This window comes from Cornus florida, unplaced genomic scaffold (genome assembly GCF_030987335.1).
Source record: "Cornus florida cultivar Cherokee Brave unplaced genomic scaffold, ASM3098733v1 CherokeeBrave_3.0.0_Hap2_Chr02, whole genome shotgun sequence".
NCBI lineage: Eukaryota > Viridiplantae > Streptophyta > Magnoliopsida > Cornales > Cornaceae > Cornus > Cornus florida.
Window position 1 is genome coordinate 25556566 of NW_026775572.1, and position 25108 is coordinate 25581673.

General features: G+C 36.4%; 1 protein-coding gene across 3 annotated transcripts; it reads right to left on the minus strand.

Moving 5' to 3' along the window:
* LOC132294360 (phosphatidylinositol 4-phosphate 5-kinase 7-like) lies at positions 1–25058 on the minus strand. 3 transcript variants are annotated; one of them, XM_059792185.1, is made up of 11 exons: positions 24813–25058; positions 22275–22319; positions 21090–21291; positions 19917–20996; positions 19508–19675; positions 16357–16522; positions 13635–13745; positions 13337–13524; positions 11535–11689; positions 2560–2728; positions 1–619 (listed from the first exon to the last, which is right to left on the minus strand). In XM_059792185.1, the coding sequence occupies exons 3-11, from the start codon at positions 21104–21106 to the stop codon at positions 340–342; spliced, it is 2334 nt and encodes a 777-aa protein (XP_059648168.1). In that variant the 5' UTR covers positions 21107–21291; positions 22275–22319; positions 24813–25058; the 3' UTR covers positions 1–339. The 3 variants fall into 3 exon arrangements, with proteins under 3 accessions (XP_059648168.1, XP_059648165.1, XP_059648166.1); XM_059792182.1 differs by having other exon boundaries at positions 22275–22328; XM_059792183.1 differs by lacking the exon at positions 22275–22319.
* Positions 25059–25108: the final 50 nt, after the last annotated feature.

The window sequence follows — 25108 nt, forward strand, 5'->3', positions numbered from 1 at the left end:
TGAGAGAGAAAATAAGTACATTAATTGATGTTTTGTTTGAGAACACTGAATCCGCGCATTACAATTTGAAATTGGATCATAAGTATCATGCGTATATTAAGCATGGCGATATTCATGAGCTGAAAGATGTAGCATACATACGAAAGAGTGATCACAAATCCAGTAACTCCATGCGCTGAAAGTTACTGTACATACTAAAAGAAAAGCACATTTATGATGCCAAGGGATAAATTTACAATGAATGATAAAAGAATTGCATGCAATACAAGCTCTGCAAAATAAATATCTTCTGACCTATATATAAAAAGTACATCGAAAAAAAAAAACCCAAAATCTTCCTTAACGTTGTTCGGGGAAAACTTTCCTCAAAAAGTTGATGAAACGTTCGGAATACAACTTGGGTTCAGCAACAGAAATTTTCATGGGGTCGAATTTCAGTGATTTGTATGCGCGCTCTACTTTCTTTTTCATGTTGTATTCCTGCAATATATCGATTACGCCGAGATATAGGACAACATCATAAACCTCAAAAAGTTCAACTTCAGCTGAATCAATATTTTCCTGCAGAAGCTTGCGATTAGCCTGAGCTGGCATGTTTACTCCTAACTGCACACGTAACCTGAAGAAATTGCAAGAGATTGACAATCAACTACCGTAATTCTTTTTTTAAAAAACAAGTGTGATCTATTGCTGTTCCCAAAATGTAAGTTTGCGAGAAGTACGTACTTTAAAGTAGAGTTGCAAGGTGGCATCTATAGTGAATAAGAGCATAAAATGCATGTTAGTCGTTTACTCGTTATAGTTTGGTTACCTACAGTGAAGACCAACAATATTACACCACCAAGAAAGAAAGGGGACTGTGACAAAGGATACGGGAAATGTACTTCGGGAAACATAAAATGAATTATGATTTTTAAGCAAAGATGGATCAATGAATAGAGATAAATCAGAATGGTAAAGAAGGATTGTTGTAGTTGACCCCCAAACTAATAAGAAAAGGCTTTTGAGAGACAGATTTCTAGAAAAGGCAAACAAATAAAGATGAAGAAAGATGGACAACAGTAAGAAATAAGAGAAGACGGAAAAATATGATATTATATTGATATAATGAAGATTACACGAAGGTACTATATATAGGAGAAGGTTTGGGGTTAGGCGAGTGATGAACAAGTAACCTATAGATAGTAATATGATAGGTGTAATCATATATGGTAATTTGTAATATGTAAGAAACCTAGATAGTAGGTAAAGGGGTAAACTTATAATCTAACAGCCCCCCTCAAACTCAAGGTTAGTATGAACCCAACTTGAAATTGAAGGTAAAATCATGAAAGCAGCCTGACGGAGATGGGTTTTTACCCATGATGCAGATGGAGGCACGCTTAACAACTGACGGGACACTATTGCTGGCTGGTTCTGACATGGCACCACTACTGGCTATGTCCGACATGGCAGTTGTCGTGGCTGGTGATGTGGCACTACTGCTAGCACCGATGACGAGGCTGTGTCTTACATGGCAATGGCTGGTGATGTGGCATTACTACTAACACCGCTGACGAGGCGGAATTATGGCATTATTGCCGTGGAACTGCATTGATGTGTCTTGGAGGCTGATTGGGCAGCCAAATAAGACTTTTGCTTATTATAAACTTGAGATTGAAGGTTGGGATAGCATAAGTTTGAAGGTTAATCGCCGCCAAGAACTTGAAATTGAAGGTTGGGATGCGGAAGCATAAATTTGAAGGTTGGTCGCCGCCCACCGCCGGTGACTACGATAAACTGGTATATTATTTACTAGATATCGCAAGGCTCTGATAGCATGTTAGAAATAAGAGAAAATGGAAAAATATTATATTGTATTGATATAATGAAGATTACATAAATGTACTATGTATAGGAGAAGGTTTCGGGGTAGATGAGTGATTAACAAGTAACCTATAGATAGTAGTAACATGGTAGGTGAAATCATATATATGGTAATTTGTAATATGCAAGAAACCTAGATGGTAGGTAAAAAGGTAAACTTGTAATCTAACAAAAACAAATTGCCACAAAAATCATTTTGTTAAGTTTATTTCAAGACTCACCTATGACATTGAAAGGAACAGCAATTGCTGGGAATACGAATGCATAGAAAGGGAACAAATTATTGTGGAAGGAAACACAATCAATGTTGTTCGTCATGAGAGTTAATAAACGCAGAGCCTTGCTAGTTAATCATTAAGAAATTAGGGTCATAAGAACAAAACACTCGGTAAAAAGTTGCCTAAAGAAGTGGGCCAATATAATCAGGCATAAGTCGACAAACTCACTCAGACAATACTTTATAAATTAGAACTTAATTCTCAAGCCAATCAAATCTATGGAAGTGGAATTCAACCATCAACAACCCATAAAATATTTGAGACATGCTTCCCAGTTAATGTATAGTGAATGTTTACTAGCATGTTGTGTTGATTAGATGTGTATCAGGGTTAATCATTCCATAAACTTGAACAGAAACTCAAGGTAGTAATTTCAGTCTACCAGCTAGAGAAATTGAAAAGAAATAGAAACTACCTTCCAGTACCAGGCAGAAGGAGGTCAACTTCCTTGTCACCTACAGAGAATGCTCTCAAATTATTTCCTCTAATGTGAGGACCTGGTGTGGTGTTGACAGAGCTAGGTTCATGAGTTACTAAAAGCAGACCATTTGGAGGAAAAAAGAGCTCCCCATGTGACGTTGCACCTGGAGGAAGTCAAAACATAAGCTGCACACCATTTAATAATTAAAATATAGAAAAATCAATCTATAGCGGGACAAATTCCAAAGAAAATTTTCAAGCCAACATTATGTCATTAAACAACAGATACACACGCATATTCCAAGTCAATATGACATTTTCTGATCAAGAATGAGGGGATTGATAATTGAAATTTTATAGTGGACAAGCATGATAATTGACATGGACATCAAAATCACTTTCTACTTTTGTAGCTTCCGACTCTTTTCCAATCTCCACCAACCACCATCCTAAAATAAAAACAGAAATTATTCGTTTGCAAACACAGTATATAACCAAGGACATAGAGGAATGGGAAGTACGAAGCAAGTGCAGGAAATAATTTCTCCTTCAACTCTTGTGAGGTTTAATTTGACAATATCAATAATTCACACCAACGACGAACCCAGGAATTTTATTTAACGGGCCAACCTTGAATAATAATAAATTTTAAATTTATTTGTACCATACAAAAATATAAATGTTGATTGATAATATTTCCATTCAATACATATAGGGTTAATTATCCTGACCTCGCCAGAGGTTTGAGCTTATTACCTTCGGATGAAAGTTTTGCAAAAATTTGAGTAAGCTCTCTTGAAGTATGGTGAAATTACAATCAACCCCAAGTCCGTTAAGGGTCCATCAATGCTATTAGATAAAAAAATTTAAACACCAAAAATACCCTTCAATATACAAAATTCCTACTAACTATTGTAAGATAACAAATTTAGCCACATGCTATATCACAAAAACAATAAATTTATATCTTTTTAATATATAATTCTAATATATGTTTTAGCAGAACATGTTATATATACATACATGACACACACACACACATATATATATATGTGAAGAAGAATTAGGCAATGGGCAACCAACACCACCAGCTGCTCTGCAACCATCATCTCTCCTCCCCCTCCACCGCCGCCTCTCTCCTCCACAACCACCATTGCTCCTCTCTTTCGGCGATTCCAGATCCAACTCCTCTTCAAAACCAAACACAATTCTTCTGCCAAAAACCAAATTCTCTCTCTTTGAATTGCAGTGAATTGATGAAAATCATTCTTTTTGTGGGAAATAAAAAAAAATAAAAACAAAAACAAAAATTGGGATCATGAGATCCTTGGTCAACTCTCCAAATCAATTGCAGAGGGGGAGAGCGATCAGAGGCAATGAAACTGGGGCTTTAGGCCACAAAACTTTGAGGGATTCCATAAGTTTTGAAGGATGTATTCCCGCAACTTGAATGCACTAACCTCGCTGCATGTATACTGGGGTATAAGTACTAAGCAGTGGCGAGAGATAGCCTAGGACGATTACTTTTGGAAATGCTTATGTGCCAACTGCCAAGAGATTCCCTTGGGTCAACCAATAATATAAGGGGCTACATTTAAAGTGATATATATATACACGAAAAAAGAGAAAATGTGGGGTGGTGGGTCAGGTCAAGGTGGTGGCGATGGTGGTGGTGGCGATGGTGGTGGTGGGGTTGGGTTTGGCAGCGGCGGCGGCGGTGGTGGTGGTGGTGGTGAGCCAGAACTCAAATGTTAAGTAGTAACATGGTAAATTCGTTTTTATGCTTACATCAGCAATAAGAGTAAAAAATAAATATAATAACAATGAGGGTAATATGGTAAAATTACACTGAACACTTAGGTCGTTACTTTGACAGGAGGTGTCAGAGTAATTTTTTCAAAACTTTCATCTGGGAGTGATAAACCTAAACCTCAAGGGAGGTGAGAGCAATTTACCCATACATTTAAAATTGTATTCGTTGAGTTTTCACCTTTTGGAAACACAAGTTGTGTAAACATGCTTCTTCCTCCCTTCTCTCTCTCTCTCTATTCATCTTTGTGTTGAGTTTTAGGATCAAGGGTGTTTTTATAAATTTATAGGGGAATTATACAGTGATTTAAAGATAGACCGACAAAATTAAAATAACAAAAAGGCATTTTTTCTCACCTTGTCAAAAAGAGGAAAAACTACAAACAAGAAACAAAAGAAAGGTAACTTTTAATGGGATTAGAAAGCCGTGAGATTAGAGTTACTAAATTAGGAAACAAACCTCCACAATATTGATCAACGGAACCAAGTCCATAATGCATCGTGTCACTTTTAGAACTACAATTAACCAATCCAATCATCGGCCTTTCAGAAAATGGAAGTAGTTTCCCCAAAAGTTATCGTCCATTAGCTTCATGACCATTAAATAGTCTTCTCAAGTAAACAATTAAGCTGTTTGAAACAACTCCAACTAACTCTTTTCCATTTCTGTTATCCTCAAGGCATCAACTTCCCAAAATACTCGAGAGAAACAATTAATTGTCCAAAAAACCAAGATCCATATCTTATCCACTTGAGCAATCCCCCACAACCATGCAGATTTTGCCATGCACCACTTTCTATTTAAAATACCATAGCTTAATAGTAGAAGAAAAAAATTACAAGAAAATGAGAACACAATAGAAAGAGAGGCAGAGAGAGAGAGAGAGAGTTGATGTTAAAGCAAACACCAATGGCCATCTTTCCTTGGGTGAAATTACCAACTTCATAAAATCTCACGAACAGAAGTGAACAAAAATAAAAAAAATCCCTGTTAGCATTTATGATACCACGATTTATGGAATAACTTATCATAATAGCAGAGATTTGACTATGCATATAATAGCACATATATGATACCACGATTTATGGTATGACTTACCATAATAGCAGAGAGTTGAATATGCCATAGAATATGCTTTAGAATAACTTGTGATTTGATTTTGATTTGATTTAGTTTCTTTTTTTGTAATATGAGCATGTACTCATTTTATCTATAAATACTAGAGTTCTGAATGAGTAATTCATCTCATTTCAAGCCTTTACGCAATTCTCTCTTTTCTCTTCTTTTTATATATTTCTACTTTGTATCAGAGCCAATACCTTTCCACACCTTTCAGCAGCCTTGCTACTTATGTGACAACTACCTTAGGTTGTTTGTGACATCGTGTGACGTTGCCTACACATGTTTTTCTGTATTGCTGTTTTGTAATCGAAAACAGGTATTTTTAAGTTTTACAATTTCTTTTTCACTCTTCTGGGATTGGGTAAATTGGGATAGTTGGTTTCCAACACCTAAAAGGGCTTGGGTAATAAAAAAATTAGTTTACAAAGAGGTTCCGAATATTAAAAAGGAGGCTGTCTGGCTATATGTAAGCGGGAAGCGCTCCTTAAAAAAAAAAGGTATGTATTTCGATTTTTCGGGAATGGTCTGAGGAGACCCTTTGATTTATTAACAGAATTTGTGGTGTTTTTTGGAGTTCTTTTTATTGTCGTGTGACAGATTATGGCAGATTCAGGATCCTCGACTGTTAATTCTCTTGGCTCACGTTCTGTGGGTGGTGGTACCATTTTTCCCACCAACTCATCAGAAAATCCAGCACTTCAAATCACCACAGTGAAGTTGGATGGTTCCAACTATTTGATTTGGGCACAGTCTGCCAAGATGTTCATTGGTGGCAAAGGCAAGATTGGCTATATTACTGGTTCTGAGAAAGAGCTAACTGAGTCAGAGAAGGCATATCCACAGTGATTTGCAGATAACGCTATGGTTATGTCTTGGCTAGTCAATTCGATGCAACCAAACATAGCTGTTGGCTATATATTTATGAAGACTGCTAAGCAGATTTGGGATTCAGTTCAACGCACTTATTCTCAGAGGCAGAATAATGCATGAATTTTCCAACTGGGGCGAGATATCACCAAGATTTCTCAGAGTGACTTGACAGTTTCAGGTTACATCGCCAAGCTTCGTGCTATTTGGGAGGAGATGTCATATTATGATTCCTTCCACTCTTGGAAGGATCCAGATGATGCAGTTTTATATGCAGGAATTGTGGCGAAGAATCGAGTGTTTCAGTTTCTTGCCGGGTTGAACGACGAGTTTCAGTATGCTCGTGTTCATTTATTGGGCTTATCTTCATTCCCTACTCTTGAGGATGCATATTCCTATGTGTTGTCAGATGAGAACTGCCGAACTCATCCATTAGGTGTTGTTTCTGTTGATCGTTCTGCTATGGCAGTTCGGATTCCCAACCTTTCAGGAACTTCACCATCCCAGTCAGTTCAAAGCACTACCACCGGTCCTCCTCTGGGACGACAACGTGGACGGTGTGACCATTGCGGAAAAATTGGTCACATCAAATCTCGTTGTTATGCTCTACATGGACTTCCCCCGCAACAGAAACAACAGCCTGGATCCTCTGCACATTCTGTTACACAACCAGTCTCGTTGTCAACTCCTGACAAACCTGCCTCTACATCTTCTGCCACAGTTACCTTAACTCAAGCTGATTTGGACAAGTTCAAGCAATTCTTCAACCAAATAGAGGCATCATCTCAGCCAACCTCCACTTTTGCCCACTCAGGTACTAGTGCGTCTGCACATAGCGTATCTACATCTTCAACACCATGGATCATTGATTCTGGTGCTTCAGACAATATGACTGGTATGTCCTCACTCTTCCAATCTTATACTATCTGCTCTGGCCAACGCAAGGTCCGCCTTGCGGATGGCTCTCCATCTTCCATTGCTGGGAAGGGTCACATATCAGTTACTCCTTCATTAACTTTGTCAAATACACTTTATGTTCCAAAGTTGACTACAAATCTTATTTCTGTTAGTAACGTTACCAAACAATTAAATTGTAGTGTAACGTTCTTTCCCTCTCATTGTATTTTTCAGGATCTGGTGTCGAAACGGACAATTGGCAGTGGGCGTGAAGTGGACGGTTTATACCTGTTGGATGCTCCTTTGTCACCTCAAGCACATTCAGCTTCATTTTCTAATATTGTTTCATCTAATAAAGCCCAGCTTATGCGTTGGCACATGCGTTTAGGACATATTTCTTTTGGTTATTTGAAACATTTATTTCCTTCCTTATTTTGCAACGTTGCAGTGTCAGATTTATCCTTTGAAACATGTCATATGGCTAAACATGTTCGTTTCAATTATCCTGCTAGTAGTAATAAATCTGCTTTAACACTTTTTGATCTTGTTTATTCAGATGTGTGGGGTCCTTGCCCAGTTACTTCTAGTCTTGAATTTCGATATTTCGTGTTATTCTTTGATGATCATAGTCGTGTTACATGGGTTTATCTTATGAAAACCAAAAATGAGGTATACACCATTTTTAAAAATTTTATGACAATGGTTCAGACTCAATATGGTCGTACCATTAAAAAATTCCAATCTGACCAGGGTACAGAGTACACTTATGGGGAGGTACAATGGTTATGTACAGAATTTGGGATTGAGCATCAGCTAGCTAATGTTAAAACTCCTCAACGAAATGGTCGTTCTGAGAGAAAGAATTGTCACATCCTTGACTTAGCCAGAGCAATCTGCATTGGCATGATTGTTCCCCAGTCATTTTGGGGAGATACAGTTCTTACCACTGTTTACATCATTAATAGGACTCCTTCTAGGATTCTTAACTTTGCAGCCCCACTCTCAATCTTAAATCCCAATTCATCTCTATTTTTTATTCCTCCGCGAGTCTTCGGGTGTGTGCTTTTTTTAGCAGTTGGGGCAAACTCGTACAAAGCTTGACCCCAAGGCTTTGACGTGTGTATTTTTGGGCCATTCTCACTCTCAAAAAGGTTATAGGTGTTACCATCCTCCCAGTCGTCAGCGGTTTATATCCATGGATGTTTCTTTCTTTGAGAATACACCATACTATAGTGGTTCAGTTGGTTCTCAGAGTGAATGGTTCCCATTGAATATAATGGATGATCACCTTCTTCCTTCTTCAACTCCTCTACCATTACCTGTTTCTTCTTCTATAATTCCTCCTCGTCATACCCCTCCAGCAAGGGGAATTGTTCATTTTTCACAGGTTTATAGTCGGAGACAACAGGTACAAGCTTCTACTCCCACGATCGACTGCCCTGTTCCTTCGGCACCAGCTCCACCTTCTCAAGCTATTGTTTCGCTTGATGATCGCCCCATTGCTCTTCGAAAGGATAAGCGTTTTTGTACTTACCCTATTTCTAATTTTGTTTTTGATTATGCTCTCTCACCCTCCTATCGGAGTTTTCTTGTTTCTGTTGCCTCGGTTCCTGTTCCTTCCAGTGTTGTAGATGCACTAGCACAACCTCAATGGCGTGATGCTATGACAGAAGAACTACAAGCACTCGAGAAAAATCAGACTTGGGACATGGTTCCGCTTCCTATTCGACGAAAGGCTGTGGGTTGTCGTTGGGTGTTTACAGTTAAGCATAATCCAAATGGGTCAGTTGCTCGTTACAAGGCCCGATTGGTTGCCAAGGGTTATGCTCAGACTTATGGCACAGATTATCAAGAGACTTTTGCCCCTGTTGCCAAGATGAATACCATCCGTGTATTATTTTCCGTTGCTGCAATTCGATCTTGGCCTCTATTTCAGTTAGATGTCAAGAATGCATTTCTTAATGGTGATTTGCAGGAGGAGGTGTACATGGTTCCTCCTCCGGGCTTTCGTTCTCCTGCTCATTCTGGTATGGTATGTCATCTTCGTCGTATTGTATATGGCCTCAAGCAGTCTCCTCGAGCTTGGTCTGATCGCTTTGGCACTGTTATGCCCAAGTTTGGTTTCCATCAAAGTGCAGCTGATCATACCTTGTTTTTACGTCATTCAGGCGATAAGACAGTTGCTCTCATTGTGTATGTTGATGATATTATTCTTACCGGCGATGATACTACCGGAATTAATGAGGTTAAGAGCTATCTTGGCCGTCAGTTTGAGATTAAGGATCTTGGTCTCCTACAGTACTTCTTAGGCATTGAGGTGGCTCGCTCCAAGACTGGCATTTTCATCTCTCAACACAAGTATATTCTTGACTTGCTTTCTACTTCTGGTCAGCTTGGCGCTCATCCTGCTGATACTCCGATTGAGCAGAATCATCGGTTGGCTGATCCTGAGGGGGAGTTGTTGTCAGATATTGGTCAGTATCAACGACTTGTGGGGAAGCTCATCTATTTATCCATGGCTCGACCTGACATTGCTTATGCTGTGAGTGTCGTGAGTCAATTCATGCACTCTCCTCGTGCCCCACACCTTGATGCAGCTATTCGGATTCTTTGCTACTTAAAAGGGTGTCTAGGCCGTGGTATTTTGTTTGCTAATCATGGTCACTTACGTGTTGAGGCTTGGACAGATGCTGATTATGCAAGTTCAATTTCAGATAGGAGGTCTACTTCAGGTTATTGTACCACTATTGGTGATAACTTGGTTACTTGGCGCAGTAAGAAGCAGGATGTTGTCTCTCGATCTAGTGCAGAGGCAGAGTATAGGGCTATGGCTCTTGGGGTAGGTGAGTTGCTTTGGCTGAAAACCTTGATGACAGACTTGTGCCTTCCAGTGTCGCTTCCATTCTCACTCTATTGCGACAACAAGTCTGCCATTAGCATAGCAGCAAATCCCATTCAGCATGACAGAACTAAGCATATAGAGGTGGACCGTCACTTCATTCGAGAGAAGATCATCTCTGGTCAAATTTGTACTCCATTTGTCACAAGCTCTCAGCAGCTTGCAGACATTCTTACAAAGGGCGTCAGCAAGATTGTGTTTGAGAATGCATTGTCCAAGTTGGACGTTTCAGATATCCACGCACCAACTTGAGGGGGAGTATTAGCATTTATGATACCACAATTTATGGAATAACTTACCATAATAGTAGAGATTTGACTATGCATATAATAGCATATATATGATACCACGATTTATGGTATGACTTACCATAATAGCAGAGTGTTGACTATGCTATAGAATATGCCATAGAATATACTTTAAAATAAGTTGTGATTTGATTTTGATTTAATTTAGTTTCCTTTCTTGTAATATGAGCATGTACTAATTTTATCTATAAATACTAGAGCTGTGAATGAGTAATTCATCTCATTTCAAGCATTTACGCAATTCTCTCTTTTCTCTTCTTTTTATATATTTCTACTATCCCAAATGTTAAAAACAAATCCATTTTTCCAGATCTGTCAAATGGACTTGGAACCAGTCGTATAATTATCAAGGAGGAGGAGGTAAGAGTCTCACACGCTATATTAACAGCAAGAAAAATATGAACCAATTGGGTTTCAAATCAGATTCATTAGAATAGCTGGGATATGATCCATCCAATTTCAGGAGAAGTACAGAATCCACAGATGATAGGGGTGTTCTGCAGTTTCATATTTTTTATGTGAAAGTATTTTCATTTCTAAGAGTATTTCAGATACTACGAGGCAGCCAAGAAAAGTTGAGGCTGGAGAGAATTGAGTTTTTTCATTAAAGTAGTACATGAAAACAGAAAACAGCAGCACCGGCTAATGCTTCTTTTCTTTTTAATTTCTTAATTGGTACTCACACACACATGCCTCCATTGAGGCTCAAACCCCTGACCTCCCTTTGGGAAGTAGGAGCCTGGTACCGTTAAGCCATTGGCCTGTTGGTACAACAACTAATGCTTCCGTTGTAACATTACGGACCTGTAGCAATTAAAACCACATTACAACAGGTAAAAGTCACAACCAAATTTAATGAACATATCCATGCTATATCATGATCTCACATATGATCTCAGCTGTTAAATGTTATCATCATGAGCAGAATATATAAATAAAATTGACAGTGAGAGCCAATATATTTTAAAAATTATCTAACTGAATATATGTGTGTGTGTGCACTAGTAAATCTAAGTAAAACAATTATGAGTTCAAGTGTGATATTTTCAAGTTGGAAAGGGATATACCATCACTGGGAGGTATACTCTCATGCTTGTGCGGTGTGTCAGGAGGATGTAACAGTGACTTCAGATGCTCAGGAGCTCTAAAATGTAAACCTAAAAGGAGGCTATAATCGATTATTTTTTGAGATTCTAAGAACTTGCAGTCTAGAGAGAGCTGTCTGCAAAAGAAGAGAGGAAAGAAAGAATTCCATTGATAGTCAGAATGTGGATGAAATTGCCCATAATTTTCAAATGCATATCTAAGATACAAGCTGCATATTCATTTAATCAGAAGTGAAATACATTATAAACACAAGTATAAGCACAACAATAAACCACATAAAAACTTCAGAAAGAATTAGTAGAGATGAAAAGTGAAAAAATGAACAAAATTATAGGGGGAAATACTTCTTTCATTTTGGAGTTGATCTCAAAAAGTGACAGTGACATTTATGAACCCCCCGTCACCAAAAATTGTCTTTATATTGCCATTATAACATGTAATGTTTGTTACGGCTGTTTTTTTTTTAGTTTTATTGGCCACCGATGATCATGTAATAGTTGTGACAAGTATTTCAAGCTATATTTATGTAAGCCGGGCCATGAGTTTGTGATTTTTTTTTTTTTTTTTTTTTATTCTTTGCACATAACAATGAAAGTAATCAACAAGACAACATACACAGCAAATCTTCAACAACATAAAGGGACATGGCTAAAAGGATTTTTGTATTAAAACAAAATTCTATAAAGATAAAAAGTCAATGATATGCTATAGCAAAGGAAGAACGAGATATTCTCTCAAAACAAATGCCCTTATATTTAAACCCACCCAACCCAAATCCATAGATGAAAGACAAGATGAAATGATCTGAGCTCCGTCAAATTTCAAAGGGGCTAAAGATTACATCTGAAGTCCTCCAGAATAGCTAACCCCTTTCTTTGCCAACAAATCTGTCTCCTCATCCCCATACGGAGAACCTGCAATTTGTAGAAGGCATATATAACTATACCCTTTCCCTAATATGGTGGCTATACTTCAAAGAATCCAGTCCAGCTTTCTTCACCTAGCAAACTACAATAATTGTATATCATACCATTATAAAACTTCATTGAAGACACCTCTCTTTAGTTTTTAAGAATAACCAGTATCTTCGCTTTACAGTAACTACTATATTTCCTCCAAGGTCTTTGAATATGCCACCAACGCGAAACCTGGACTACTAATGGAGCACCCATCAAGATTGAACTTCATGACACCATCGGTGAGTAATTTCATATTAGAGATGGCTATACTCTACTCAAAAAATAGAGATATCGAATATAGATTATACACAACTGGTAAGAAGTCTGCCTTCTAAAATTTGAGAATTTATATTAAAATCATGGATACGAGAGGACTACTATAAAAAGGAGTGATGGTGTCCAACATCGACATGGCTTGTTTCAAATGTCTCAATTCATATCTTGATCTTGTGAAGAATTGAAAATAAAATAAAATGAAGCAACACGAATTCTCAGCTATCTACTGATATTAATAAAAAAATAAAATAGCTAGTAGAAAATAAATGGAAAATAAAGCATTTTAAGTCTTGTGTCATGCCTCGCCGTTGGCAGGACAACCCTAAAATTCTAGATTTATATAGAGTTGTAAAGACTTGTGTAACATTCTCTAAAATACTGAGTTGTGTAGTAGTCTTGTAAATATCCTAGATATTCTTTTGGTGTATTCTACAACCCATTCTACAATTCTCCCGACCATTGGATAGGCAACAGGTGTATAAATTCTAAATAAAGAATATCACAAGCAAGCAAAATGAGGAACTTACTCAAAAAGAGACTCTCGCAATGATTTATCCATATGAAATTCATATGGTAAATCAAGATCTTTCAATGTGGTACTTTCATTTATCTTTTCTTTATTTGTAATTCTCCCTTGAGTTGAGCCCTTCAGATCAAAACGACGATGTATTCGCAATTCAGTGCAAAACATATTCCCCATGACTACAAAGCGAACCTGGAATGCAATAAATTTAATGAATATGTACGGATCACTGGGAAAACTCACAGCAGTAAAGAAAACTAGGATAGAAAACCCATGACAGTAAAGAAAACTAGGATAGATACCTTTTTTCCGCCTCCCAATGTCAACTGATGAAGCCCGAAAAATTTTGTTATAAGAGTATTTTCGTGCTCTTTTACATGATTATAATAGGTAGGAAGCATGTTAAGTAGCACCTACAAAGCATAAGAAAAAAAATTAATAAAATAAAAAATATACGAGGCTAGAGTTACAATCTAACACAATTTGAATATCTCAACCTGCTATTCCAGTAAAGGCTAATTTCAGTTAGAATGTCCGCAGTATCATAGACAATGATGTGAGATTGCAAAAAAAGCAAAATAAATAAAAAAATAAAATGAACAAACAAGTTAAATGAAAAACTTTATTCCCAATAAGGTAAAATGCAACATTAAAAAGTACTTATCATCATTGAGCATTTGCAGAATAATTTACCAATTCTGTAAAGAACTGGAGAAATCATCACCATCACCACTACCGGCATCACCAACTTACCAAAACTTTACCCACCTGCTTATAAGTTGACATAAACCCTATTTTTCCATTACTGCCTACAGCCTTGCCCAGGACCATTAGTTAAATTATGAGGCCATGTGTCAACAGTTATCCTTTTAGCTCTATTCTTTTCCTTTTAGTGCCTTCAAATTAAACCTGGAGAGACAGATGGACTACCAAACATATAACATATATCATAACCACAAAGGGACTGTCCAATTTTTCAAATTTATAATGCAGAAAGAAGTCACTAGACGCCACAACTCAAGAAATAAAATATGGTGGCAGTAATTAATCTCTCGTTTGCATTTGTTTTCCCAATATGTTGATTTTTTTGCACTTTGTTCTTCAAGGAATTCGTTATACCTGTATGTCCTTGTCTCTACATGTATAAGAAGGGTTCATGCGTTAGGGACAATGAGCAGGCTTGATATTGTGTTGGGCAATCCTTGCCATTTTAAACTTTTGGAGTAATTTGGTTGTTTAGCACTTATAAAAATAAATAAGTTAGTGAAACTTAATGTTGCCAAAAAAGATATGTCATTGAGGGGGAAAAAGAACTAAAGAATCAAAATCAAGAAAAAAATACAAAAGAACCCACGCGCCAAGGAGATGCACAAAAACAAGATCTTGGATCCCTTCTCGTAAACCAACTAAAAGATATTGAAGATTATCCAGGATCAGACATGAAAAAACATAATAAAGAGAAAAAATACAAAAGCAACACAGAAGAAACATTCAATTTCTTCCTGAAAAGGTATATGCCTTTTCAATTGAGATGGGATGGTTCAAATACTATCTAACTATATTGTCTCCTGCTTAAAATGATAATTCAAGAGAAAATTATACATCCTCTATCCAAAGGAGAGAGATCAGTGTAGATACAATTCCGATTTAAAGAGATTTTAATCTTACAGAATTGATGAAAAGGGGATACTGAATATCAAACCCATTCATCAATTTGTAAAAATCAATGGACCAGTTTTTTATGTATCAAACCCTAGGCATTTCATTGGTTCATAAAGTAAGAACCAAACTATTCAAACATACTGAGGAAAAAGGTATCTTCAGCCCATGTGAAGGTTTTGGTTGATTTTATTAATTTACTTTTTCATATTCTTTTAGTAGCTTCTTAGTTATATTTCCTAAGGGGAAGGAAAGGAAAAGATGAGGGGTGGAGAATGCTTCCATTATTTGGGGAAGGGGAGAAGAAAATTGGAAGGATTGGAGGACTGATTCATCAGTCCTCTTAGCCCACTATTTTGTTTCCATCCAAAATTGAGGGAAGAGGGGAGAGGGAAAAAAAAAAGAGGAGGATACATGGTGGATAAAATTAAAAAGACTTTATTACCATTATTTAACTATAATAACTTATTTAAAGAGTATATTAGTAAAATAACATCCTTTCCACTCAAGTTACTCAACCGAAACAAAAGGGAAGATGGATACCCTCCCTGCCCTAGGAATGTCTCTCTCACCCGTCCTCCTCCCCCTTTGACCTAGTTTCCCATCCAACCAAACAGAGCATAAAACTCAAGAGTCTATATTTCGAGGGGTCAAAGCAAGAAAGGCACTTTGAAGATTTTCTATTTATTTTTCTTCGTTAGAAAAAGAGAGAAACCCCTGCTCTTTCCCTTGAAATTCAATACTCAATTAAAAATTCAATAAAATAAATAGGAGACTGGAAATGGAAATATCTTTCTCATATTCGTTCTCCATTATATTGTAGGAACAAGACTGTCTAATGTATCAATGTGAAAATGTTTTAGTACTGAAGCCACGATATTTACTTTGATGTTCCATTTTCCAGGTGGATCTGAAAATTTTATATATAATCTGAAACCTCAGCAAGGTAGGATTCTTCATGTTCACAGGTTATGTTCTATTGGTCTTTCTTTTTCCATTTTCTTTTTTTGCATTTTTTTCTTTTTTTATGGGATAAAATGAGAAATACAGTAATTAAAAAATGGATTTGAATCCAACATAAAAGGAAAGTAAAGCAATGTTGCTTGTGAGATACCCTGAGGAAACCGCAATTTTTCACAGGAAATTTTTTTCCTTGTGCTTCATAGGTCTTCGTAGAAGATTAAGTTACTATTCACTCATTATTACTAAGTTTGTGTGAATACAAGGTGAATTAACTAACATGGAAGGTGTTATAACAACAATATTAATAAGTTTGTGTGAATAGAAGGTGAATTAACTAACATTGAAGGTGTTATACTAACAATACTAATCAAATATAATTGTAGTACGGAAACATGTTCAAACCTTCAGTTCAGATTTTCTTAAAGTCTTAATGAAAAATCTTTCATCATGAGAAATATAAAAAATGCTGCCACTTTTCCCTGGAGAAGAAAGCTCCCTTAGACCATCATCGCCACATATGGACATCATGTACTCTGCAGCATCTAACCTGAACAGCTCCCTCAGATTCCTGAGAATGTAATTTTTATGCATACATAAGAGCCTTTCTAAAACTACAATCACATATTCAAAACAAAGAACAACGACAACGGGCATTGAGAGGCGGTATTTTTCAAACAATTCAAACCTTAAAAAGTCGAAAACAATGCTAGAGGAAGGATATAACTCACACAAAAGCTGTAAAGACAAAAAAGTTAGCTTCAAACTACAAAGAGAGTGTGATGCTGATGATACAAACATAGCCTAAATTATTTGCACAAAGTATCTGTTCTCATCTCTATTGAAGATTTAATGGAGAAATCAATGGAGGAAAATCTTTTAATAATTTATGTTGTTTCCTATTATTGAAGATTTGGTGTTACTATAAGAATCAGTGAAAAAAAATCCTCCTCGTTTCCTATTTTCTAATTCTTTTCATTCTCATAATTTCTTCTCCTATATAAAGGAGCCTCCACCATTGTATTGTATATGAATTGAGAGGGTATTATAAAAGTGATGTAGCCCTTTGGGCTCTTTGTGCCGTGGATGTAGGCCCTACCACGTAATATTTGTATGTTCTACTTGTTTTATTTATCTCTTCGTTTCCGTTATATGCTTTACAACATGGTATCATAGCTTAATTTCTCTTCCTAGGTTCGGACCCCTATTTTGGGGTATTCCCTTGGCATCTAAAATGTTGCTAAGGGTTTCTTAATGCTATTTGTGACTTGTTTGGGCAGCCGGTTTGTTCGGCAGTAATGTTCTTCACCTTTGTCGTGTCTCCGACAGTTTTTATCGACTTGTTTGGGCTACCGGTGTGTTCGGCAGCATTGTCTTCATCTATACCGTGTCTCCGGCGGTTTTTATCAACTTGTTTGGGCTGCCGATGTGTTCAGTTGCATTGTCCTCGCCTTTGTCGTGTCTCCAGCAGTTTTTTGTTGACTTGTTTGGATTGTCGGTGTGTTCGGTAGCATCTCTCTTCTCTCTTCATCAATCACACTTGTTGTTAGGGCTGCAACTCGGGCAGGCCCAACCTAAAATAACCCGAGCCCAACCCGAAATTATTTTGTGTGTTTGGGCAATGTTTTTCTAATTTCGGTTTGGGCCTGAGCTATATATTTTGAACCCGGATTCAATTCGAGCTGGGCTTAGGTTGATATGAATGAAGCCCAACCCGAGCCCGAAAATATTATATATATTTATAAATATACTTAAGTCACAAGAGTGTAATAGCCAAGTTGGTAGTGTGCTTGAAATTTATGCTTAAGGTTTCAGGTTCAAGTCATGGGTGCAGCATTAATTGATTTATTTTTTACACACAAATTCTTCTGAGGTGGGCTTGGGCAGCTCGGCTCGGGCTTAAGGCGGGCTTGAGCTGGGCTTGGGCTTGGGTTGAAGATTTTCTATATGAGCCTAGCCCAAGATGAGTGCCAAGCCCGCCCGAGTTGCAACCTTACTTGTTGTTACTCGTCATCTCAATGGCAAGTTAGGCATTCATGCTCCAACTTGAGAGGGAGTATTGAAGATTTAATAGAGAAATCAGTGGAGGAAAATCTTTTAGTAATTGATGATATTTCCTATTATTGAAGATTTGGTGTTACTAGAAGAATCAGTGGAGAAAAATCCTCCTTGTTTCCTATTTTCTAATTCTTTTCATTATCATAATTTCTTCTCCTATATAAAGGAGCCTCCACCATTGTATTGTATATGAATTGAGAAAGTATTATAAAAGTGATGTAACCCTTTGGATTCTTTGTGCCGTGGATGTAGGCCCTAGTGGTTGAACCACGTAATATTTGTGTGTTCTACTTATTTTTTTTATCTCTTCGCTTCCGTTTTATGCTTTACAACAATCTCAAACTCAAATTTTACATTCTCATTGTTTTGGTGTTATTCATTTCTTAGTTTTAAAAATAAAAATAAAAATAACTTTTCACCCCGCTTCCGTTTTATGCTTTACAACAATCTCAAACTCAAATTTACATTCTCATTGTTTTGGTGTTATTCATTTCTAATTTTTAAAAACAAAAATAAAAATAACTTTTCACCCTCTAACTTCTATATATGTTCCCTCTATAGTCTAATTTTCATGAGCCGCCATCATCAAAAGTTTCAAAAGTCTAAATTCATTTAAAATTAATTTAGTCTCGAAACTCAAGTACTTTAAAAGAGGTCATTAGAGAACCACATAGAGGTTATCAAAAATTACATTTTTTATAAAATGCTTACATCCATGTTAATACTTCAAGTCCTATTATGCATTGTTGAAGAGCTATTTTCACGTACTTCCTAACATTCTTTAAGTCCTCAAAAACACTTTCAAAATGGTCATACATATCAAAGCCAACGTTAGGCCCTCTAAAGGCACTTTGGTTATTTTACTTGTTGGGTCAAATGGTACACACTGAATATTTCTGGGTCAAATGAAGTTCTTATTATATCTAAAGAACTTGATCAAGCCCAGAGACACTTCAAAACTATCCCAGTAGAGTCAAAATCAAGTTGTTTATTCTAAGAATCGATAACCTTAACCAACGGGTCAGTGGCCTAATGGTATTAGGCCCTTGCTTCCTAAAGGGAGGTCATGGTTCAAGTCTCAGTGGAGGCATGTGTGTGTGAATACCAACTATGAAAAAAATAATCGATAACCCTAAGGAAGGCCGAAGTCTTATAGCCAATACAAAATCAGGGAATAATTCCTATTTCTACAACCGAAAAACAAAAATGTATGATTAAGACTTGATTCTATGTACAAATGCCAAAAACCACGCATTCAATAATAAATAATATAGATAACCTTGGGACATTGCAATCATTACTTCATGCAATTGTAAAAGCTTGAATTGACAAGTATAAAAACGCCTATTCAAGTTTGAGAGCAGTTATTTTGTAAATATAACTGAGTGTGTATTTAAACCAGCCCTCCAAGCACCCCACCTCAACAGCACTAACACTGGATAATGAGAAAACCATAGAAGTCATGACGCGCATGTAGAATCGCGGTATTAATGTATACCTGAAGACCATAGGGCAGTAGTCCTTCCAATAGAAATCAACGGAATAGTGTGGAGGTGTAAACTGGGATCCCTTTCTGGGAAAGTACATTCTTATTCTAGCCCGTTCTCCAAAATCTGAAGCTCTCACTTCACGCATGGGCACTGGTGTGATTTTGCCAACAGTGTACCTGTGAACTTCAAATGAGATAGTTAAATGAGATATTCGAGCAATAAATCGTTACTTTTCATGCATTATGAAAAAATATATGAATGCACAAACAGTGAGCTGATATATATTAGCAAAGGTCAGTCAAAAAATATGTAAATAATCAGTGTACTACATACTATCACCAGTGCTACTACAAATATAATAACAAGAAGAATTGTCATAGTAGAAGGAAAGGAAATTGTTCTCTCTTCATGTTTTACCTTATACCAAGTTGCAGATTGAGCATCAGACAATAGCTCTGATGGCCTTCAAGAATGTCCCCACAGAACTTTTTTTTTGCTTCTTTTGCATGAAACTTGTTCTGCTGTTTACCTTTGAGTGATAGTTCAGCACTATTTGTAATCTTTTCTTTAATCAAAACCCCCTGCATGTATTCCCTTTCATAAACTACGGTACTATTATCTTTAACCTCATGTTGACCTTCATCGGAGGCAAGAGATAATTCGCAGGAAGTGTCACGAGATGGAAATTCTCTAACAGAATCAACGGTCCATTCTTCGTCCAATAAAGTAGTTCTATGCGATATTTGACCTGAACCTCTTAAGAAACCATTAATAGAAACCTTCTCAGAAAGACTGCGCTTAACACTAGGTTTTGGAGCTCTGCACTCCAATTTGACTGAAGAACTCTGAGACAGCAACCCTTTCCTCGTGTCATCATGTCCATCATAGCTACACCACTTCGCTAGAGATGGATGTTTACTTCCAGCAGGATAGTATGTTCCTTGTCCATCCTTTAGGCCCTTAGTCCATGTCCCAAAATAATAACCCCCATCTGCAAATTTGTAACATCCTGATCCATGTCTAAACCCATCCAGCCAGGAGCCATCAAAAAGATCACCATTGACCCATTTCATAACTCCTCGACCACACATTTTCCCAGCTTTCCAATTCCCAATATACGTGTTACCATCACTCCAAGCATATCTACCACTGCCTTCACGTACTCCCTCTTTCCATGAACCATCATAAATATCTGAATTATGATACAGCTTTCTTCCTATCCCATGCTGGATGTTCATCCTCCAGGCCCCATTGTATAAAGACCCATCAGGACTAGTAAAGGTCCCAAAGCCATGACGGTAATCCCCAGAAAAATCACCCTCGTATTTTGCTCCTGATGGCCAAAAAATCTGTCCTTTCCCAGTCATTTTTCCCTCTTCCCAGTCACCCTCATAAACTGTTCCATCTGACCAAGTATATCTTCCCTTAACATGGGGAAGCACTCCCTTGAAACTACCAAGATAGACGTCTCCATTTAAGAAGACTTTCTCACAAAGACTGAAATATGCAAGTTAAATTTAGCATAAATATTGTGTAAACAGGTATTCTTTCAACAATAAAAAAATATGAATGCTAAGGAGTGAAAATCACCTCTCACCACTTTCCATGGCCAGTTTTTGACAACTGATCTAGCAGTCCTGGACAACTTTCAATTAACTCATATCAGACACCTTGGTTAACCTTAAGCAAGTCACTCAAGCACTTCAAGACAGAATTTTCAGTCAACAGCCAAAGCCAGAGTCAAATGGTGATGCACTGACAATGAAAACAACCATCTTATTTGGAATGGGCCCTGAAACAAAATGAGAATCAGAACATTAGAGGAAGCTCCAAGTTATCTATAGTACAAAAAGTAATTAACCGGGCTTTTATTCCTTTTTTTTGGTATTTAGTTTTCCTAAAAAGCAGTGTGGCTAGATAGCAGCTGCATATCGTATGGTGTATAATCTAGCAACACATTATTGTGCCTACAGTAGCAGACCATGATGTTGGTTGTTTTCAGATGATGACTCGTGTTAAGTCTATTCTTTCATTTAAAAAGAAGGAGTTGCTTCTCAAATACATTTTTATGCGATTCTGCCACGCAAAATGGTTCCAGTTTAGTGGTTCCAGTACAGGCTTCTAGTGTGCAGAAGGAAAATCAGAATGACAGATCATTTAAGATGATTTTTTCTGGTAGCAACCTATCAACTACTTTTAGCCCAAAAAACACCTCGTTATACAGTTGGTGTCTGTATCAGCAGATCAGAAAACCTTAATTCAACCACTTAATGAGTTTTATTTTCCTAAATAGTAAATAAATCTTTGTAGCATTTTCACTTCAGAATCACTAGGAAAGGAAGGGGCAAAAAAATATATATAACAACTTGTGTGGTGCAATCTGTGGTGAGTCATTTTCTGTATCAGGAGGAAAGCTATAATCCCAAGATGAATATAAATTTACAGCCATGTGGGTCAAATTCATAATCTAAGAATCTGCAAATTAGCAATCCATATTGAAGTACAGATCCAAAATGTCAGGTGGATCTGAGATGAGCACTTCTATAGATAGGTATATTGAACATTTAGGCCCTTTAAAATGCCAGTGCAATTTTACTAAACTTTCCAGGTGTATCCATGATTAAGAATTGTATGCAGATGGCAAAACAATACAATGGCAGACTGATTCTTATTATAAAAACCAATTTCCAATTTACAACCAAAATACCTCTCATCTTAATGATAAGGATGACTCGACACTTATGTGTAATGAACTCTTTTGTAGAACAAACTCACCAGCAGAATGTGATATTCCAAAGCATAAATATGCCCACAAACTTCCTACGGCAGCTGAAAAAGGTAAAATGAGTATAGATTTTATACAAACCACAAATATTATGTGAAATGATGAATAATGAAGGTCTTAAGAGAATATGAAAGGAAGGAGACTTTATAAAGAAGCTTGGAGGTGGAATCATAAGATTTAAACAGCAGTCTAATCAACAAAAACTTGTTAGAAAGCTAGGCAAAGACGTAGGAATAGGTAATTTCAAAGGATATAAATGATCTTGTAAGAAGCTTAAGAAACAAAATGAAGCTATAATACAGTGTATGATCAAAAGGGCATCACTCCATTACCAAATGCCGGTTCAGCCTATGTGAGGAAATGGGATGGGGAAGACCGGAGAGAGACCTAATAGTTAGTATTATGTTGCACAATGTAAGTATACTAACTCGAATCCACATCATTACATTTGCCAACCCGAGCTTATACCATTGAATCAAACAATGGCCCCCAAATCGAGGTGTATGATTATTTTAACTAAAAATTGTGTACAAAAGGTGGGCTGAAAAAGAAAATAGAAATATGGGAACTAGCAAGAATAAAGATAATTTAAAAGATAATTTAGAAGTTGGAAATTGTTGATTGTAAATTGAATATTGTCCAGTAAACTTTACCTCTTAGAAAAGCTTTACAACTCTTTCTGGAAAATCCTGCTAGTTTTTTTCTGTTTCTTCTTTGGACAATATTCCCCAATTGCAGGCAAGCATAACTTTTACCTTGGCAAGAAACACACTCACACACCCACTTGCCCCTATGGGAACTAGAACCCTCGACCTTCTACTTTGGAAGGCAAGGAAGCACCACTAGGCTAGAGCCTTCCAAAATAAAAGCTGTTGCCTATACAAACAAAGCTGTAGCCTAAACTTTATCCAGTACCACTAATCATGGTTTATACATTTACCTTAGAGATTACATTCAGTGCTTCCACAGAGATAAATTTTTGGAGGGAACGGAAAAACATTAAGAGGGCAAAATAGAAAAATTAAAATACCGTAGGAAACACTAACAAAAATGAAAAATATAAACCAGAAAACTTGAGCAGAAAGCAGTGATGTCAATACACCGTCCACATGGAAATAGAATAACATAGAAGTAAACATATTAGCATAACTACACAAATCGCATGGAGTGAAGCATAGAAAATAATTATTCAAAGCATTTGTTTAATTTTTTTTTTTTTTTTATGATAAGTAAAGCATTTGTTTAATTTTTCAATTCCTATTTTGAATGAATCATAAATTAAGACTTGAAAAGATTTCAATCAATTGGTTTCAAAGATGATTTATTTATAGGTCATATATCCACTACAACCTAAAATATTTCAGATTTCATGTACACTAATTAAGTTCAATAATTGGCTAGAAAGTGTCGGAAGAAGATTGTCAAACATGGCCTTATACCAATATCATGAATGCATAATACCATTTTAAAGTAATCATCCTCACAAACGTGTCATTGCAAAAAAATAAAAATAAAAAAAGGACATCGCATTGTCCTTTAAAGAAAAAATAAAGCCCAATATTGATCACATACTACCAGGAGTGATTATGCTCCCATTTCTTTTCTAACCTCATAATTTAAAATGACCTTTATCTCCCTTTAAATGTTACGTACAAGACCATCAATTTTATATCACATCCAAAAATTTCCTTACTACAAATCCTAATTAACTACCTTCTAATTATGGAATATTACTAAATATAGTCTAAATTACAAAGTTGTATATAATAGATCAGGTGATACATATGATACAACGCAAAAATGCACTGTTTTCTGGTTCTTTAATAGCAGATTTTTTGGTTGTCTTATAAAATAAGAAAAAGACGGAATAATAAAAAATTTAAAAAAAAAAAGCCAATAAAGAAATTCGATGAACTCCAGAAAATGCATATAAATTCTCCATTGAAGCTTAAATTTACAAACTTGCATCTTGTATGCTAGAAATTGAACCCCAAAAGATACACCAACACATTGCACATGTTGTTCCCCATACCCATACAGAATGTAAATTTAAAGCTGTACTTCTACAAATCCATTTTTCTTTCTAGAAGTGTATTTTTAAAAGATTTGTTGACTTCAAGAATTGTAAATTTTTATCCATATACATGAACCAATGCAATAAAATTTAACACTGAACTCATCTAAACCTTTACATATATTAAGTTAGATATGACATAATTAATCTCGAAAATCTCTTTTCTTTTTTCTTTTCTTTTTTTCTATAACTTTTTTTTTATACTGTATACACATATGCATTAAATATGTATGAATAAATATTAATGTCTTAAATATGTCCATTGGAATCAATTTGATACTCTTGAAAGACTGAAAATAAAATAAAAGTAATTCCTCACCAAATCAAAAGTAAACTATTTCATTGTTCATTAATTTTCAATTGAATAAAGTAATGAATGTGCAAAACATTCTTGTTAAACATACACAACAAAGCTAAGATTTAACAATTCCAACTGGTACAAAGACGAACTAACCTCAGGTGGATTGAACAGGGACAGAGTATCGAAAAAAACCCTAAAATTGAGCAATAGAGTGATCCAAATCGATTTCAGAATCGGAAACCAGCTGTGGCGTTGAGTTCCACCGATTAAAATTGACACTTCAACTTTCTCTCTCTAAAACCCTCTCTCTCTTTCTCTCTCTCTCTCTAAAAACTCTTTCACAATCTCTTTCCATACTGCTGTCTGATTCATAATAGCAAAGAATGGCTTGGAGGATTGTCTGCTACTGTTCTCAGGTGAACACGTGTCGTTCATGCAAGTGGTGCGAT

Excerpts from the sequence above, each read along its gene's own strand:
- LOC132294360 (XM_059792183.1), bottom strand. Across the intron at positions 13,746-16,356 it reads TAAGAAAATCTGAACTGAAG|GTGCTACTTAACATGCTTCC; the intron begins GTTTGAACATGT and ends TATGCTTTGTAG. Across the intron at positions 2,729-11,534 it reads GAGTATACCTCCCAGTGATG|GTGCAACGTCACATGGGGAG; the intron begins GTATATCCCTTT and ends GACTTCCTCCAG.